Source organism: Podarcis cretensis, assembly GCF_951804945.1.
Source record: "Podarcis cretensis genome assembly, chromosome: 1".
NCBI lineage: Eukaryota > Metazoa > Chordata > Lepidosauria > Squamata > Lacertidae > Podarcis > Podarcis cretensis.
Genome location: NC_137170.1, coordinates 45,333,178 through 45,353,542, shown reverse-complemented (window position 1 = coordinate 45,353,542; position 20,365 = coordinate 45,333,178). Strand labels below are relative to the sequence as shown.

The 20,365-nt window shown below is 44.4% G+C and overlaps 1 protein-coding gene across 5 annotated transcripts in view; it reads right to left on the bottom strand.

Moving 5' to 3' along the window:
• MAPKBP1 (mitogen-activated protein kinase binding protein 1) overlaps positions 1-20,365 on the bottom strand; it is a 124,445-nt gene that overhangs the window by 49,177 nt on the left and 54,903 nt on the right. For all 5 annotated transcript variants that reach the window (XM_079964250.1, XM_079964253.1, XM_079964251.1 and 2 more), the window contains exons 4-5: positions 1,893-1,955; positions 455-512 (exon numbers count right to left, since the gene is read on the bottom strand). In XM_079964250.1, the coding sequence (XP_079820376.1) occupies positions 455-512; positions 1,893-1,955 (121 nt within the window). The remainder of the gene's footprint in view (positions 1-454; positions 513-1,892; positions 1,956-20,365) is intronic.

The window sequence follows — 20,365 nt, the reverse complement described above, 5'->3', positions numbered from 1 at the left end:
ACAGTAGATCTCCAGCATCGGAGAGGTCTTTTCCAGGGTTTCCATCTAAGATCCTATAGGTGAAAAATATGATCTGCCACTAAACAATGGCTCTTCCCAGATCCCAGCCACACATTATGGATGCTCACACAGCTCCTCCAACTCTAGAATCTTCCAGCATTTACTGGGAGAGAAGTAGTTTGCTCTCAAAATGCAAATCTTCCCTGTTCTGAAAGATTTAGAAAGCACCCATCCATACTAGCTATTCCCCACGCAACCCTCACTCCCATCAGACAACTCTTTAATGGAGCCAGGGCCCTCTTCTTCATTCTGGGAGGACAGGAAAATGCCTCACTCAAATCCAGCCTTTTTAGTCTGTTGGGATAGTTGTGAGAAGAAGGCATTTGTATCTCTGGACCATGAGGCCTATCAGCTTCCTATATGAGCATTCAGGCCGTCAGTTGCCATCACTTACCTCTCCAGTAACCAGGTATTTTCCATCAGGAGAAAAAGCAAGGGCTGTAATAGTTTTTCTGTGTAAAGAGAGGAGAGCTTATTGTGAAACAGTACTGACACTGGGTGAAGAGTTGATGAATTTTCAGCTCCCACATAAACATGTAAGCGGGTTTGTGTGAATGAAAACATAGCCAAGACAATCTTTGCCAGGTGAGCTTAACAGTGTTAAGTAATTCCAAACGTTGCGCTCTGAATCAGTGAGATGCTGAAGAGATACGACATACTAGAACAAATTGTGGCTTTTAAAGCTTTTCATGCTTTAAGGTTTGGCTGCAGGTATGGGTGTGCAAAATAAACATGGAAGAATTCCTTATGCATCCATGTGAAGCCGATGGTCTCTCTCTCTCCCGGATACTTTGCCAACTACGGTAACTTTATTTGAGCCGTTAATCTGATAAGGAACCATGCCCAGAGGAAAGAGGGGTTCTATCCAGAACAACAGCCTGGATAATTTCATAACACATTATGACAGAAACAGCAGTATAGCCTGGACACGTAAGAACATATTCTGTTAACGGGGTTTTTTTGGTGCTGTTCTTAACACCTATACCTGCTGAGGAACCCTGAACAATTTAAAACTATTTTAGGTATAGTTTTAAGGTAAGAAGTCATTTAAACTTCTCTGTACTGTTTTGAGGGATAGGGAGTAGGCAGGTGTGGGGGACTCCCTGGTCCTGAATGGGGTAACTGTGCACCTGAAGGACCAGGTGTACAGTCATTTTGGACTCACAGCTGTTGGTGGAGGCACATGTCAATTCTGTATCCAGGGGAGCTGTCTACCAGCTCCATCTGTTACGCCGGCCAAGACCCTACCTGCCTGTGTCACCAGAGTAGCACATGTGCTGGTTATCTTCCTCTTGGACTACTGCAACGTGCTCTGCATGGGGCTGCCTTTGAAGGGGACTCAAAAACTACAACTAACCCAGAAGTGCTGGTGCTGACCTTTAAAGCCCTAAACGGCTTTGGCTCTGTATACCTTAAGAAGTTTCTCCACCCCCAGCATTCAGCCCAGACACTGAGATCCAGCACTGAGGGCCTTCTGGCAGTTCCCTCACTGTGAGATGTGAAGTTACAGGGAAGCAGGCAGAGGGCCTTCTTTGCAGTCATGCCTGCCCTGTAGAACGCCCTTCCATCAGATGTCAAGGAAATAAACAGACACCTGACGTTTAAAAGACATCTGAAGCCAACCCTGTCCAGGGAAGATTTTAATGTTTGAGGTTTTTTGCATTTTATTACTTTGTTGGAAGTCAACCAGAGTGTCTGGGGCGACCCAGTCAGATGGGTAGCATATAAATAATAAAATAATTGATTATTATTGTTGTTGTCCAATGGGGTTCTCGCATTTTCCTTCCAAAAAATTGGACAAACCACCACTCAGAGTTCTGGGTTTCACTTACCTGGAACTATTCAGAATATGATGCTGCTTATTTTTCCTGGGGTTGAAAAGCACGACAACACACCTAGAAAATAAGAGTTTTCAAAACTGAGAAAATGTACACAATAACTTTGTGACTGTAGTCATTGAATACTGTTCTCTTTTATTCTTCTGGGATAAGCCCAAATTTGGATGCAACTCTAAGCCAAACCAAAGCTTAGTCTAGCACAGCAGGACCAGGGGAAGGAATACAGCAGTTACGGTTTGGGAACCCACACATTTGGCCTTTGCCTTGTGTTACGTTCAAACTAGGGCTGCATGCATGCCATATATTTAAAGCACATTGCTTTCCCCAAAGGAATCCTGGGAAGTGTAGCTTACCCCTCACAGAGTTACAAGTGCCAGCCCCTTTAACAAACTCTAATTCCCAGGAAGCTGTGTTATAATTATTAGAACCAACCTTCCAAGCTTAGCCACTTGTCAAATTTAAAGGCCATATATTGAAACTGCTCTTGGCAGCACTGGAGGGTCATTGCCATAATGCACTAGAAGTCTGTTGTCTTCTCCAATGTGTGTGTGCAAGCTATTTACAGATGCCGCTACTGGCTTTTTGTACAGTTTCAAACATTTTCACTCAAAGGTTAAGTGAACCTACAACCTACAAGCTATTTCAAGTTCTCTCCTGAAAGATAGCTTCCACTGACAGGAGAGAACAATCACAAAATACAATGCTTAAAAAGCTGCCTCCTTTCCCTTCTCCAACTATTGCAAACATAGATTTAGTGGGGCGGGGAGGGGCAGCTGCCCCCCCCCCCGTCAATAAAATTCAATAAAAAGATATAGCAAACTGAGGTTCTGCCCCCCCCCCCCAACAAAAATTCTGGCTACGTCCATGATTGCAAAGCCAGCTACAGGATTACTTTTTAAGGGAAAGAAAGCAGATGTGCAAAAAGGTAAAGGTACCCCTGCCCGTACGGGCCAGTCGTGTCCGACTCTAGGGTTGCATGCTCATCTCGCTCTAGAGGCCATGAGCCAGCACCGTCCGAAGACACTTCCGGGTCACGTGGCCAGCGTGACGAAGCTGTAGCTGGTGAGCTAGCACCAGGGCAGCACACGGAAATGCCATTTACCTTCCCGCTATAAAGCGGTCCCTATTTATCTACTTGCACTTAAGAGTGCTTTTGAACTGCTAGGTGGGCAGGAGCTGGGACCGAATGACGGGAGCTCACCCCGCTGCGGGGATTCAAACCGCCGACCATACGATCGGCAAGTCCTAGGCACTGAGGTTTTACCCACAGCGCCACCCGCGTCCTGTGAGGTCCCCCAATATATTCTTCAATCACCAGTAGCACAGCAATTCCCAGAAACTCTCAGAAAGCAAGGAAATGGGGACACCTCAGAACTCTCTGCCAAGGCATGTTCTAGATTAGCCACTGTGACTGTACAAAGACACCAACAGAAACAGCAGCAGGTGCATGCATTCTAGGTCCTCTCTTCCAAGGAGGGCACACATGGTTCTCTGCTGAAGCATTTGTTCAAGGGAGCCCCCACGGTGCAGTTTATTGGGGGCTTGCTGCTTCCCATAGATGCAGATTTAGCACCCACAAAGCATCCACCACATCAAAATGTTACACTACCCCCCTCTGATTCTCCTGTGGTTTCTACTTATCCAATTTTCCACAGAAAAGGTGGCTTGTATCCAAAGAGGCACTAAGTCTGTCAGTGTGAAGATTTACTCTTGTGCAATGGGGCTCCCCCACCTCCCCACACCCACCTGCCAAATCTGTTCTGGGGATTTCACCAACCCTCCAGAGCAGATTTGGGAAGGGTGCGGGGTACACATGGGAGTTCTGTTGTGCAAATGTTAATCCTTGTGCTAATGGAACAAGGACATTGGACACCGCCTAGCAAGTGTGGATCAAATGGGGAAATAATACGGGATGGCTTTTTTATGAGGACAACTGTGTGGCTGCATGTGCAGCCCCAAGACCACAATAAACTGCCATGTGGAAATCCCTGATTATTTTATACATTTCCCCCCACTTTATTATGGTTGGTTGGTTGGTTGGTTGGTTGGTTGGTTGGTTGGTTGGTTGGTTCGTACCCCACCTGCTTTCCCGTCAGGGACTCAAAGCTGCTTACAGGTAAAATAAAACAGCTAGATAGAAAAAGAAAGAAAAATAATTAAATATCCATTTAACATGCTCTGGGGAAGGGCAGGAATGGCTCTGTGAGTGACACAAAGGCCAGCCAACCAGAATTGCACAAATTATGCTTCTGTCACAAAATTGGGGTGGGGTGGGGGTAGAGGGACACGTTTCCTTTACACCCAGTGAGTACGGTTATGGTATATTTGCTTGAAATGAAGTGAGTGTACTTCCATAATGGGTTCCCATCTGAAATAATGTATGCCTGTACACACAATCTACTGTATAGTGTGTGTGTGAGAGAGAGCGGGGGGAGAGGGTGAGGAAGATAAAGGTGGGATATGGGAACTCCCCCAAATAACACAAAGCCAAAGCATCAGCTCTGGAAAGAATGAAAGGAGGGGAAGGTTGTGTTTTCTCATTAAAGTTAAATATAGGAACAGAACGGTAAGGAATCAGACGTCAGAATCACAGTTACATGGGATGTGACTCATTCAATAATAGCAGCTCTTTGCACCTCTCTCCACCAAACTTTCTCCTTCTCTCACTTTCTGCAAATCATGTGGTTTTCTAGGCTTTAGCCCATGGATGTCAAACACAAGGCCCGCGGGCCGAATCCGGCCCGCCAAACCTCGTCATGTGGCCCGTGTAGCCGCCGCCGGCCGCCAGCCTTCACCTTTTATTCTCGCGCGGCTGAAGAGGAAAGAAGGCAGCGGCTGAGGCGCTAGCGGGGATAGAGGGAGACTCTTGTCGTCGTCGTCGTCGTCCTCCTCCTCCTCCTCAGCTATGGCAGAGAGAGGGGCGCTCGGCGGCCAGCGGGGCTCGATCACGCCTTTGCTGCACCAGCCAGCATCCAGCGCCTCAGCTTCTTCGGCGTCCCCGGCTGCACAGAGCCTTTCAGGAGGAGGAAGAGGAGTCGTCTTTGTGGGCAAGCTGGAGGCTTAGCACGTTTATCTGCTTTTGTTGGGCTGCAAGGTTTCTTTCCCTCCAATCTCATATCTTCTTCTCCACGCACCCCCCCCCTCCCTGCGTCTCACCCCGTTATCTCCCTCCGTTTACCTTCGCAGGTGTGGAAGACAAGCCCGACCCCACCCACTCCCTAAGACCTACTTGCTCTATCGCCTGCCAAAAAGGGAAAAGAAAAGAAAAAAAACACACAGAGAGAAAAGGCGCCTCCCTATTTTAAGTATTTACGTCCCTCCTCCTTGGGGAATAAAGGATGAAACCTAACCCTTAGACGTCATTTATCTGTTCCCCATATTTACAAAGTGTGTGTGTGGAGGGGAATGATAGCAAATTGCTTCTTTTAATCACACACACTTGAATGTTAAAGAGTGGTTTGCCTTTATGTGGGGCTGTGGGCTGATGTTTAAGTAGGAGTGGGAAATCGAGGGAGGCTGTACATAGTGAAAGGACGCTTGTTCCTCTCAATGGGGGGCAGCTGCACCTAAAGGTTTTCTTACATGAGTGTATGTTGGGGTCCTCGACCTTTGCGGAGAACTAATACCCCCTTCCATCTATGCCTGCATGCCTTCAAAGAGAATGAGTTATATTTTAGCTACCATCTTCCTCCTTGTGCATAAAGGGGGTGTCATCCGGCCCTTTGAGGGTGACCAAACTGCTGATGCGGCCCCCGATGAATTTGAGTTTGACACCCCTGCAAAAGCCCTACTTTCTGATTTGCTCTCTCCCTTGCTAGGCCTGCTTCTTTGTCTTGGTTCAAGTCATCTCTCCCTATAAACCTTCTTCCCCCCAAGTTCTCCCTCAACAGCTTACTACTGCGGCCAAGTTTATTCTCTCCCACTCTGCTGACACCTCTCTCTTTTTTCCTTGCTATGTTCCCAGGTGGGGCAAGCAGAAATATTATTGGTGAAGTTTTCCCCATTGAATTTTTGTCCTTGGAAATGCTTCACCTGTAGAACTTATCACTCGGCAGCTTTTAAAAATTATTGCTATATGTGTTCGGGCCCCAGAGTTTGTGGGTGCAGGGGCACCCATAATTCCTGGAATTAGTAAAATTTGGAATCAATCAAGGTTTGAGTAAAACTGTGCTCCACACTGTGGGGTTAAGTTTAGGAATAACAAGCCAGCCGGGTTCAACATAGCTGGCTGGGGATAAGCCATTCAGAAACAAAGGCTGAAATGGCCAGTAATTAACCCACCAAGAGAAGCCATTCACAAGGCAGAAGACTCTGCCAGGGACCATGGTGTAGCCAGGATTTATGTTGGGGGGCAGGCTTTGTGTTAGGGGGCAGAACGTCAGTTAGTTAAGTATTTTTATTGATTTACTTGATGGGGGGGGCACCACGCCAGGGACAGAGGGGAAGGTTGCCAGGATTATAGTGGGCAATGATATAAGCGGAAAGGGAAGTCACATTTGGCAAGGGTTTGTGAGAAAAAGAAGAAGCAATGGGGCAGAAGCCATTCAGGCTGACTGCAGCAGGCTGGGGCAAAGAGACACAAAGATGGCTGCCTGGCTGCCTTTGAATCCAATGCTGCGCTTCCGTAGGAAGCAAGCACCTCTTGAGACGTGAATAATGGCAATCCCGGCTCCACCCAACTCAGGCTGTATTTATATGTAAATAAAACTATTTATCATAAAGACAGCATGGCCTCCGCTGTGTGTCTCATTCCAAAGGGAATGCAAACCCTGGTTAATTGCCAAGACCCCTGGAATCCCACACGCTCAGAGATTGGGGTGCCCCGTAACATCATGCATGATGCTGAGAGGGAGAACTTTTTATGCCAGACCCCAGGGGTCACCCAGTGAAACTGAAGGAAGGAGCAGGACAGGCAAAAGGAAGTCCTTCCCACCCGGTCTCCGATTGGGCATGGTGAGAAATGGGCCCGTCTCACATGCTTAGAAGCACGGACATGGCTGGCTCACCCATGAGGTGGACTGAGGCAGGGGTGGTGTCTCCATGTGTGCCCCACCTCCCCCACAATGGAGAAGTCAAGTGTCCGCGGCTTCTGTCAAGATCTCATGACAGCGCTGCGAAATCCAATCACATCACATGTGAAAGGCACTGCAAATACTGAGTTATACACAAAGTTTTTCAAAATGCATTAAACTGCCCCTGCTCACACTGAGCGTTTCATTCACTGCAAGCATGTCACACATCATCCGCAGCTGGAGCCTAGGAACACTTGAAAAGGGATATGGGTTGATATCCAATGCCCAAGGCTGCAGCTCATTCTCGTAACTCTAAGCCAGGGGCAGCTTAGCATTCTGTGCAAATGAGCACAACACAAGCATAGCACAATACCAAAGGATCATATGGTCTTCTGTTATTTTTTAAAGCATCTGTGTCTACAAATTAATCACAGATAATACAACTTCAGCACATGCACTGGGGATAAGGCTTATTATTATTATTATTATTATTATTATTATTATTATTTCTTTATTATTTGCTGAATGTGTTGATCGCCAACAGACCGCCACCAAACAGACAAACAAAAACCACACATAGATACATTAAAACCAAGAGAGGGGAAGTACATTAAAAACATCCCACCACCACTTCTAAAAGGCCACAGACAATTAAAGGCCAAAGCCCTGGTTACGGAGGAAAGTTTTTGCCTGGCCCCTGAAGATATGTAATGAGGGAACCAAAAAAATGCACCTATTAGGATGGTCCTCCCTTGGAGGCTGATGGATCCAATGGGCTTCCAGGTGGCCTGGGGGGATTTTTCAGCTGCTATGACTAATGCTCCTGTCGAAGCCCTGCATGGAGAAGGTCCCAGATTCAACCCCGGTGTCTCCAGTTAAAAGGATGTCAGAAGGGGCTGAGAAAGTTCTTGTCTAAGACTCTGAGGAGGCATGGCCGTGGAGCAGACAGTACTGAGCTGGATGAACTAATAGCCTGACTTGTATGAGACAATTCTATATGAAGGGCATTCAAGACACTTACCTACAGCCAATAAAGCAAACAGACAGAAATAAGTGTGATGATCCACGCTTCATTAACCTTAAAAATCCCCCATATGTACACAAGGACACGTATTTATCTAACAAAAACAGCATCTGCCATAATTTTCTGAAAAACCTCGTAAAGAATTGAGATTCCTGCCCCGCCGCCCCCCGCAATAAAGCAAAACTCTGCTCAGTTAAAATGCTGTGCTAAAATCTCTAATCATCAGCCTCCTTGTGGTGTGTGGACGTGCATTTCATACCTATATTCACCAGTTTTTCAGCCACAGTCAAGCAAGGATAGAGCATGCAGATTCCCCCCCCCCCCCCAACACCAAAGGGTATAATCAAAACTTGTAAAGGCAGGAGACAAGTTACCCAACTGAGGGGATTTAAGACGCTGCTTTAACAAGCTTGCAAAAAGTGGCTAGTCTTCTCACTAACCACCCTGCTCCTCCATAGACCTGTCATTTACTTTCTTGGCCTTGTCCAAAATTACCCAATTGAAAAGGGCTTTCCCTTCAGAGCAACACAATGCAGCAGCAATGAAACCAGGGGCACTTGCAGGGAAAAGGAGACAGCTACTACATCATGGAGCTCATTTATCCACAGGACCACTTCAGATATTTTGTGTAGGATAAGGAGTATGCAAAATGCAGATAGGTCACCATGTGCAACTAGGATTGCATCCATTTTGCTGCTTCTGTGTCTCAACAAAACAGACACATATGAATCATCAAGTGCTTTGCAGGTATGGTGGGTACACAACCTTACAGGTTTTTCCTAACACATGCGAAGCAGCCCTCAAAGTGGTGAACATTCTACACCAGCCCCCCTCTGATGTTCCAATAGCAGCTCTGCTGCTGCAGCTCTGCTTATGGCAGAACTACATATTATTCCTGTTGCAGGAAACAAACATTGGGACTCTGCAGCCAACACATCAGGTGGGAATTAAAATACGTACGGTTAAGCATCCCTGTCCATGCCTCTGGAAAACCTGTCTGGTCAGGGACTCCCAAACAGCACATGCATGGGGTGTTGTAAGCATGCAAGTACGTGCACTACATTGTGAATCTGCTTAGAACACGTCGGTGTCGCCCCAACGTTTTCCGCAACAGCTTTTATTTGCTTTCCCTTAATGACAGCTTGCACAAAAGCTTCAGCTCATCACTATAGCGTCAAATCCGTAAGAAACCCTGCAGGACTTTGTCAGGAGGTACCTGTCAAGCACAGCTTCGGGGTTTCATCTGCTGAAGATGCATATCTAAAACAGATGTGATGTTCCAACATTTGCTATGACCTCAATATGGAAAGCCAGAAAAATATTGGCGAGTATGTAATAATGCTGAAGACGCTTCTGAACCTATCAAAATATATGCTGTTTCAGAGAACCAGATTGTCAAATCATTTCGAACCCAAAGGTTTTCTTAATTCCATAATACTCATTTTTTGCAGATTTCCCAGACTGTTGAAAGAATCTATCTTCTGCTCCAGCTGAACCACCTCAGCAAAACAGGCATCTGGCCCTATATGCACTATATCAGAAGCTATTAAACTGTAATGCATACGCTCCATTCAGCAGGGTCCGTGAAAACGCTGCAGAACAGTTAAGACTACCTGTACCTAGCCATGCACTTTATTTCTTATTTTGACAGTTGAGACAGAGGCCATTTTTGCCCATAGCTATGTTATCAAATAGACTAATAATGTCCTGTCCTTATTATGACCCTGATGCCTTCTACAAATGTTTGCACTTTGATTTATAGGGGGAAACGCTTAGTTTCTCAAGAGGTCCACCAAGAAACCCCTAGCATTTTTCAAGCAGTCCACAGAAAAACATTTGAGAACCACTGCTCTTTAGGAGAAGTAGCGACACCAACAAAATAAAATAAAAAATTCCTTCCAGTAGCACCTTAGAGACCAACTAAGTTTGTTATTGGTATGAGCTTTTGTATGTATGCACACAAAAGCTCATACCAATAACAAACTTAGTTGGTCTCCAAGGTGCTATTTTTTCATTTTGTTTCAACTATGGGAGACCAGCACAGCTACCTACCTGTACCAACAAAATAGTGGACTTAACATGCACAAAGAAAAACAGGTGATACCTGAGAAGAGGACATAAATTTTGTAGCTTCATTACATTACCCAGATCATGAGATAAACCCACACCCATTAATTTCTGGAGCAGGAGGCAGGGATCTCACTGATAAATCACGCACTAGCTTACGAAAACATGCTTTAGCAATAACAATTTTCCCACAAGTGGCTTGTTTGTTTTTAAAACGGTCTTATGGTAGCATCTGTACCAAATACACACACAGGACCTCTAGCAATCGACCAACAGAAGTAGAGGTTGAGGCAACAAAATACAAGAATCAGCACGAATTATGTGTTTGGAAAGCTAGAAAGAAATTAAAGGTGCTTATTGTGGACATTATGATGCCACATTGTAACTGATGATATCACAAGAGATATGAGATTGATTACTATGGATTTATTTTTTAATCTGTCCTGCATTCCAAAGTCTCGGAGGAGGCAACTATATTAAAATCCATTAGTAAAACAATAAAAAACACAAAGCATGGTTGTAAAAAACGCCTTAGAAAAATCCTGCTCATTCATATTCAAATGTTTTTCTTACTTATGAGATTCCTTATCACTATGGGTAAAAGGTTCCAAATCTTTTATTGGATCTCTGGAGAAGCAAGAGGAGGAGGGAGAGAAACAAACAATGACTCTCAACAAGTCCTTGTTCAAATTTTCAGCATAGAGGCAGTTGCTGGCTGACAGTAAGAATGCATGCTCCCTCACTTGCACTCAAGGTGTGAGAAAAATTACAGTCCATGCAAACCCATCAGGTTCATGCTGTGGTTGCAAAGGGTAAATAACATTTATTTAGTAATATTTAGCATGTTACTCTAATTCAGTCTTGCAAATTAAGAGTAAATGAAAATGTGATAAATACTAGTGAAACAATGAGTGTGATCTATTGGAATGCCTGCAAAAGTCTTCCACGAAATAAATTCAGTTGCCATCTTCACAAAAAGAAGGCAATGGTTCAGTTGCTGTGGAAATGGAAACATCTCCCACTGCAGAGTGAGGGCAAAGCAGTTGGGCAAAATTATCTAGATCCATTTCAGCCAGGATTTATAGGCCCAGTTTTCACACAGAAACCATGGTAATCCTTCTGAAGCAGCTGTTCGAGTTAAGCAGTGGGTGGCACCGCTTTATGGTGGTTCTGGTCCTACCTGGATGGACGTTTCCAGAGGGTGATGCTTGGGAGTGTTCTTTGGCTCCATGGACCTTTCAGTGTGGGGTTCCTCAGGGTACCATTTTATCCACCATGCTGTTTAACATCTGCATCAAACCACTGAGTGGAGTTATCCGGTGCAATACGCTGATGACTCACAGCTCTATTTCTACTTTACATCTGCAGGTGAGGCAGTGGATATGCCAGACCATAGTCTTGCCTCAATAATGGATGGACTGGATGAGAGCCAATAAACTGAAGCTTAATCCAGATAAGGATGTTAGTGGGTGGTTCCCTAGTCTAGATGGATGGGAGGTTAGCTGCTCTTGATGGGATTACACTCCCTCTTAAGGAGCAGGTACTCCTGAAACCTTTGCTGTCGCTTGAGGCTCAGGTGACCTCAGTGGTGTAGAGTGCCTTCCATCAGCTCTGGTTGGTGGTTTGGCTGCACCTCTATCTGGGACAGGGATAGCCTAACTTCTGTTGTCTATGCTTTGGTAACCTTTAGGTTAGATTACTGCAATGTATTATATAACATCAGCTAGTAGCAGAGGATTCAGCAGCCAGATTGCTCACTGGAGCAAGACAGTTTGAGCATATACAGTGGTACCTTGGGTTCTTAATCTGAATGTTCTTAACCTGAAGCACCACTTTAACTAATGGGGCCTCCTGCTGCTGCTGCTGCCGCACCACCACCACACGATTTCTGTTCTCTTCCTGAAGCAAAGTTCTTAACCTGAGGTAATATTTCTGGGTTAGCAGAGTCTGTAACCTGAAGCGTATGTAACCCGAGGTACCACTGTAATGCCAATCCTGGCCCAACTGCACTGGCTGCCAAATACTTTCTACACTACACATCATATTAGCCAAAAGGCCGAGAAGAGGGCCCAACTCAAAGTGCTGGTTTTGACTTATAAAACCTTTAATGGTTCAGGAATACTTTAAAGACAACCTCTCCCCTTATGAACCGACTCGGACACTGCAGTCATAATCTGAGCCCCTTCTTCGTGTGCCTTCTCCGCAAGCAAACTGGAGGGTGACAATACAAGAAAGGGCTTTTTCTGTGGTGGCTCCCCACCTGGGGAATGTTCTTCTCAGGGAGGCTTACCTGGTGCTTTCATTACCTTTGGTGCCAGGCAGAAACATTCCTTTTCTCCTTTGAGTAACTGGTGCCTTTGACTAATTCAACAATCTAAGGCCTTTTTAAACTTTTGTGTTTTTATTCTGTAAACCACCCTATGATCCTCGGATGAAGGGTAGCATAAAAATTAATAAATAATAACTAAAACACACAATGATCTCTGACTGATCATAGAGGAGAGAGAGAGAGAGAGAGAGAGAGAAGCTCTATCCAATTAAAGATGGGGAAATGGCAGGTGGTAACAGGTGCAAAAAAATGAAGATATGCATTTTTAAGAGAACCTCTCCCAGCAAAGGGGACATTTTACACCCTGAATTTACTTGGGAGAATGTGGCACAGCCTCAGTTCTCAGCATTAACAACACCACCTGCCTAAAAACAACCAGCATAACTCTTCTTTGTTCAAGTATCAAATAGACAGATCCACAACTCATCCCAAAGTCATTGCATAAACAGGAATGGTTCCACGTTCTTTCTTTCTTTCTTTCTTTCTTTCTTTCTTTCTTTCTTTCAAGATGAGCTGCTTAGGCTAAGAAGAAACAGCCATCTCATCAATAATAGCTTATCACAAGAAAGCAGCACACAATAGCTATCGAGACAGGCAATACATTAAATGATTTAACTCTCTAGGCTTTTATTCAATTAATTAACCCACAGGGGAAATCGTACAGAGCAAGTAAACGGTACAGTACGGAGCATGTGCCCTGCCTGCTTTTCCATCCCTTTTAGCCTACAGTAAGCACTTACACACATACACAGTCACTCTGAGAAGTTTTACTATCACCTGTAGCAGATAAAATAAAAGTCCGGTAAGCCCACAACTTACATGCATTTAACTTGTGTGCATTCAGGTTTACAGGCTTGGCAAATATATATACATATAATTTAAAAGGTGGGCGAAAAGGGGGCAGGCATCTGAGGAAAAAAGACTTTGGCAATCCCACCCACCATTGCACCCAAAGTGTTTTGACTATGTGCGACTCTGGTTTTAGGCATGATCCCTGGAACATAGACCCCCATGCAGGTTTGTGGGGTTACTCTAATTCTCCCACTATGATGGGTTTGGTGCTTTGCTTTCTTTTTACCCCCTGCCCTGTCTAAACACTGGAACTGGTTATTCAAAAATGTGCTGCCTCTGCAGAAAACAAGAGCCATTACTTTCTTATGTGGTGGTCATGCCTCTCAGGATAAAAATATTGGAAAATGATTACAAAATTAATATCTTAAATATAACAGTACGAACATGGTGCTGGATCCATTATTTATGTTGCTAAACTTCACATATTGAATTAACCCCCTATATGATTGTGGCAGAAAGCATGATATATAGTCAGACTTGGAGAACCCAGAAGCTACCTTTGTGCAGTGACTGAATTAATAAACTCTGGGAATTAGCTCTAATGCCAAGTTAACATATTATTTACGATATGTGGAAAACAGGGTATGAGGAGAATAAATTTGTAGAAATATGGTCTCACTTTATAATATATTGACAGAGAAATATGCTCTAAACAAACAAACAAACTGTGTTTCTGACACCAAGAATCATATCAGCTGTTTACAAAAAGTACGAAGACAATCCAATGAGAAGTCCAAAATATGACTAAGCTATGAAAATAGCTTTATTGAACACCAGTATAATTTACAATTTATCCACTTATTTTCTTCTGTATAGTAATGATGTACTGTATGTTCATATGCCAGAAGTACTATACTTCTTACTGGTTTGTTTGTTTTGTAACGTAATCAAGGCATTCAGATATATTATGAAATTCTTGACAATTTTATTTTTTTTAATTAAGATTAAAAAGAGAGAGAGAGACCACGGAAATCTGTTCCTATAAAGTGGGGAAGGCTGCCTTCTGACTAAGAAAAGGGCCACAAAACCAAGAACCAAAAATCCTGCTCTGCCAGAATGGGAAAGAGAGATCACAAATGCAGGTCTATCAGCACTGTACAAATTAAATTTCATTCTAAACTATTAGAGCAGATTCCTTCACAGACAGATATATTCACACAAAATCATTGGAAGACGTCTGTATGTGTGCCTGCATCGGATTTGAAATGTGGGAAATTCCACATTGAATGTGCCCCTGAAATGATGCAAATCAGTCTTCCCCTTTTTTCCTGCTATCGCACTGACATATTGCCTACATTTCTGAAAACACCCTGTTTAACACACATACCTACTGCAAACATGTAAAACTTTCAATATTACCAACCACATCAAAGTCACCCAGAAGAAAAAGAAAATGACCATTTTTTTTCGTTACAGGCCAGTCCTAGTTTCTAAGAAGTGTGTGTGTGTGTGTGTGTGTGTGTGTGTGTGTGTGCGCCTAAAAGGTTCCTGGGAGGCACCTTTAGCAAAGGCCATATGCCAGTCATGCACATGGAATTCAAGTTGTCTCCCAATCTCAGCCAGTATTTTTCCTCTCCTTGGTCTTATGCAAGCTCAGAACTTGGCTCTAAAAACAAATCACGTTGCTACATGGCATAACTGTTCCTAAGGATGCCAAGTTCTTCTCAGGTAAGGGGAGAGGAGAGAACAGGTCTTTATTATTGCCTGTACAAGCACAGTGCTTCCAGCTTTCATAGGATATTCTGACTGTTCCCCCCTTGTTTCACAAGCACCAGGGAAACCTTAAACTATCCCTTATTCTAGAGCATCATAAACATGACCGGTCCTAACATACCATGTTGTAATGCACTCCAGATTCAGAGAATTCTGCAAAACAGAAGAAGCAGGCTGGTTATTTCCCCCCACCTAGCAAGTGTACTGCGATGGCCTCACTTCCAGCTGTCTGTGGCAGACAATTGTCACCTGCTTCGGAGAAAAGTATGAAGATGTAACAATACTGGATAAGATTTGACCAGCTCTTTCATCAAATAATAAGGTCATGGAGTGAAGGCATGGTTTTCATAGATAGCCCAGTACAGTGGTACCTCAGGTTAAGAACTTAATTCGTTCTGGAGGTCTGTTCTTAACCTGAAGCACCACTTTAGCTAATGGGGCCTCCCGCTGCCACTGCGCCGCCGCTGCATGATTTCTGTTCTCATACTGAAGCAAAGTTCTTAACCCAAGGTAATATTTCTGGGTTAGCGGAGTCTGTAACCTGAAGCGGATGTAACCTGAAGCAGATGTAACCCAAGGTACCACTGTATAAGCTTTGCTCTTAGTGGCTTTTGCAGAAAGACTTTCAGAGTTTCTTCAGCAGCACACAGTGCTGTACCGTATTGTGTGCAGGGAACCACGGTTTGTGTGCAAAATTCCATGCAAGGAACTAACCCCAACAGCAGCATTTCAACAAGATCTCTCTCCCACCTCACCACCAAGATTTTCAAAATATAAGAACAAAGAACTAGCTCTTTCTTATCATCTTTCCGCCCAAAGAATGTTCAAATGATAAAGTAAATAAGAGGTAAATCAAGGGGTACTCGACCCACTCAGGTCTTTGTTGTTACATAAAGTGCAGTAGCCTACTTACTGGCAAGGCTTGGTCCCTGGTATCTCCAGTCAAAAGAATCTCAGGTAGCTAGTGCTGCAAAAAGACCCCCAACTTGAACCAGCAGGCTTAGAAAGCCATTGTCAGTTAGAAAACACAATACTGGGTCAGGTGGATTAATGACAGCTTCATACATTGTTTTTAATGTAAACATTTTCCAAGAACTACTTCAGGATGTTACTGGACCTCCCGGGAACACACAACACCAGGTGCCCCCTTCCTCAGAGCCTGAGACACACCAGACGTGCCACCTTGCCCTCACGATAGTGGGTGCACGGGAATGTGCTGGCATCACTGTGGTATGCAGGCGTCACTTGCACACGTTGCGGGGGGGGGGTGCCAACGCCACACACACATGCTATGGGGCATGCTGACATGACACCAAGTGGAATCGGGGGGGGGGCAGCTCCCTCCTTTTTAACAATTCTGGGTGCCCGAGCACCCAGGGCCCCGCATAAAAAGGTAAAGGTACCCCTGCCCGTACGGGCCAGTCTTGACAGACTCTGGGGTTGTGCGCCCATCTCACTTAAGAGGCCAGGGGCCAGCGCTGTCCGGAGACACTTCCGGGTCACGTGGCCAGCGTGACAAAGCTGCATCTGGCGAGCCAGAGCTGCACACGGAAACGCTGTTTACCTTCCCGCTGGTAAGCGGTCCCTATTTATCTACTTGCACCCGGAGGTGCTTTCGAACTGCTAGGTTGGCAGGCGCTGGGACCGAGCAGCGGGAGCACACCCCGCCGCAGGGATTCGAACCGCCGACCTTTCAATCGGCAAGTCCTAGGCGCTGAGGCTTTAACCCACAGCGCCACCTGCGTCCCAAGGGCCCCGCATAGTTGCCACCTATGAGATCCACTATGCTACTATTTCCAATAGTCTGGAATCAAGCTTAGCAAACCAGATGATTCTTGAAAGGGTAAAAATCATACCTGGATTGTTAAGTCGTCTTTAAGCCGCCCAGAGTGACTGGGGCAACCCAGTCAGCTGGGCGGGGCATGAATAATAAATAGAATCATAGAATCTTAGGCCCCCTGTAATGCAGGAATCTCAGCTAAAGCATCCAGACAGATTAAAATAAAATCTTATTTTTATTCTAATATTAAAATAAAATTAAAACACCCAAACCACCACCATGAAGTCACTTAGCAATATTTGAAATGCAAGCTTAAAGAAAAGCAGTACCAAGACACTGGTGTCTGCAGAGAGTTCTAAGCAACTATAGTGAGAGGTTAGAAGTTGCACTTATTAAAGCCCTGGAATTATTAGTTTAGGATCTAGTTTATGGCCACTGATGTATCACTATATCAGATGCAATTTCATTTGTATCAAGGCATGCAAGGATCAATTAGCGTTATAGTAACAGGAAGTTTTCCATGAAGGTCTGCCTGATAATCATGATGTTTACCCAATTACTTTAGGAAAATGAAGGGTATTTTCTTTTATAGGAAGTTTTCTTTCTACATTCAAATTTAGCAGAGGCAGAAGGAAATAAGACTCCACCTCACTGCCAATGGGCCCATTTTATTTGCAGTTAGTTGGTGGCTACTGTCTCTCCCTGCTGTGGTCCAAATTAGAACACTGCGTAGCTTGTGTGGCTTCTCTTTGGCACAGGGCAAAACCGAGCCCAGCTGCAGGAAAAGTTATTCCAATCACCGCATTCATGTGATGAATGAAAGGGCTGGTATTGCCACCTTTTAGAGAAGATAAATCCTGCCTGTCTCTGGCTCTACTTGGATATTCCCACATCATCAACACTGTAGTCCAGTGTAAATACTGGAGTACTGGAGTGCCACTGGGAACAAGATCTGCTGGTTCAGGGCAAAGACCTACCCAGTACAGCGTTCTGGCCTGGCCAACCAAATGCCTATGGGAAGCCTGTAAGCAGAATCTGAGCACAAAAGCACTCTCCTCAGAATTCAGAAGCAGCACATAGCCATCACAAGAAGAAAATTAAAACTTGATTAGTAAATGGCAATGAAGGGAGTCCATAGGGAGAGCATGGCCAAAGGGACAGCCTTCATCAGACACTGGGTTGTATCCGACTGTGGCTGCATCCAGACAGCCCTTCATTTCATTTTCATTATGTTTCTTTACCTGATAATTTCCACATTATGTATGGTCTTTCACAATATGTAAAAGCAAAATCCAGTGGAAATTTGGTGCTAATTTCTGTGTTATTTGCTCCCAGGAAAAAAAAATCTGATTGCAACACCATTAACACAGAAAATCCCAATAATTTTCCACTGCAGTTTCACATGACCAAATTTCGAGTGGCATCTTGGCAAACAGTTCTTTGCCACCATTTAAAATTTAGCATGGCATGGCAGTATATTGATCAAAAAGCTGCAGTTGCATAACACAACAAGTAATGCAGTGTAGAATCTGAGATAGGATTGCTAGCATTATAATCAGGAAAACTAATGCAATAATCCCCACATATGAATGTACCCTAAGCCTCCAATTACTTTAGACAATGATAAAGATTGTTGTCTGACAGGCCAATCCAGAGTTGCCCCACTTTTGCCATCCACCCCATCATGGGTTGATACGTAACCACATATCAACCCATAGTAACCACAATTCAACGTGAGGAATTCATTCAACATGACGGATCACAAGTTGTGTGCTTTTTTATTCATGAGAACACATCCAGATTTTAAAACAAGTGTTTTGGAGACCCTTGTTTTTAAATATTAGAAATGATGTGTGCTGAAATAAAACTAAGTGCAATCAGTTATCTCCCAGCCAAGCAAAGTATTTCTTTCCTGCAGTATTAGCAGTGGCACAAAGTCCTCACAAGCCTTTTCAGACTATTCTTATCTAAGAACGTGATGTGTGCATCTTACAACTTGTCCAAGAAGTTGATTTTCCATTTATCTAATCCTTCGTGTCTTGCCCATTATGCAATTACCTACATACCAGGAAAGCTGACAACAGAGGGGTTCTTTAAAAAGGAGGACCATGGAAATATATATATATATATATACACATGCAGCTGAAAAGGATTTGTGAACAAACCAATGGCCACAGCTGGGAGGAAGAAAAAAACAACACACAACTCTCCACCATTCAGCTTACAATGAGATTTACTGCTCAGTCTACTAAGACTTCGTCTCTACATGTGCTAAGCAGATTTCTGGCTGGAGAAACAGTGAGTGGTATCCACTTCTCCACCCCACCCCCTGCCTTGGCTGTGACACAGATGGCTGTCATTTTCCGGCTGACTTGGGTTATGACTGACCTACTATGCACCTCCCAAGCTCAGAAACTGCAGGTCCTGGAAGTCCATGACTCAGGAGAAAAGAGCTGCCCAAGTTCAGGAGGTTTATGCTAAGCAGCACAAAACTAAGTTATTATAGAAGTGAAGGTTGGGCGAGGGATGGGGGAGAGAGAGAGAAAAGTGGGAGGAAGAGATCACATGACACTTTGCACTCTGCTCCGTGATTCTGCAGCTCGTGCTGGTATCAGAACTTATCAAGAAGAGGAAGATCTTGCCCCTTCCAAGTCCAATGTGCACACTGCAGACATTTGTTCCAGCATTGCACATGATTTGTGCCCTGACATGACCCATCTTCAAGGGCTAGATTTCTCCTGCAGCTCTGTCTAAAGATCCAAGCTAGAAACAACGGTAGAAAATTTCAATACTGACCTGCCTACTCATGGAGACAGGTGAAGTCTAGTTGGAGTGGGGTGATGTCACACGTGTAAAGAATGATTTGTGGTGGTATTTTTGGTTGCCTGCTTCTTTGGGGGTGCACTGCCTGCTTTTCATTGTCTGTGGGGGGCTTTCTTGGGGAGGGGGTGTAGATATTGCTGCCTGCTACTTGGTGTGAGTCGGTGGGGATAGCATCACCAGTTCTTTCTTATGTCAAATGGTTATTTTTGTGGTGCCCATGACAGTTTCTTAAATTTCCAGGTATGTCCTCGGCCCAAGAAGGTTGGGGACTCCTGCTCTATGACATAATCCTTCATGACACAGTTCTGTGTGGGAATATGGTCATTTGTCCATAAGAGCATGGGCAAAAGTTTATTATTGCAAGGATGATTTCATAGCAGAAAGCATTGCTTGGAAGCATGAGCAGCGTGTGGACAGCTCATGCCATCCAATGATTGGTCCACGTAGTATAACATGATCAACTGCGTGGTCTGGTGTGAGAACATGAGACTAATGTATTGTATTGTCTTTTATCTGCTGACTGAAGCAAAGTTTTCTCCTTGAATTTGTATCCTTCTTCGGCACACAATAAAGGTTGGGGCTACAGCAGCTTCAAGAGGAGAGCTGCGGCCAGATTTCTGCAACCCATCTTGGTGTGAGACTGATTATTTACGGATGGCGAGCGGGTTCTCGTCAATTCTGTTTTGTTTTTGGCCAAAGCTGAGCAAGCACCCTAAAAACATGCCTTCTGTACCAGCTGTTCCACCACTATCCACCAAGCCACCTCTATCTCTTAAGAAGTATCTTCTCAAAAGTCTTCAATGAAAGTCTGTCCTGGATCATTTCATTCCAGTCTCCCCTCACCTGCTCCTATGCTGTCATCTTACA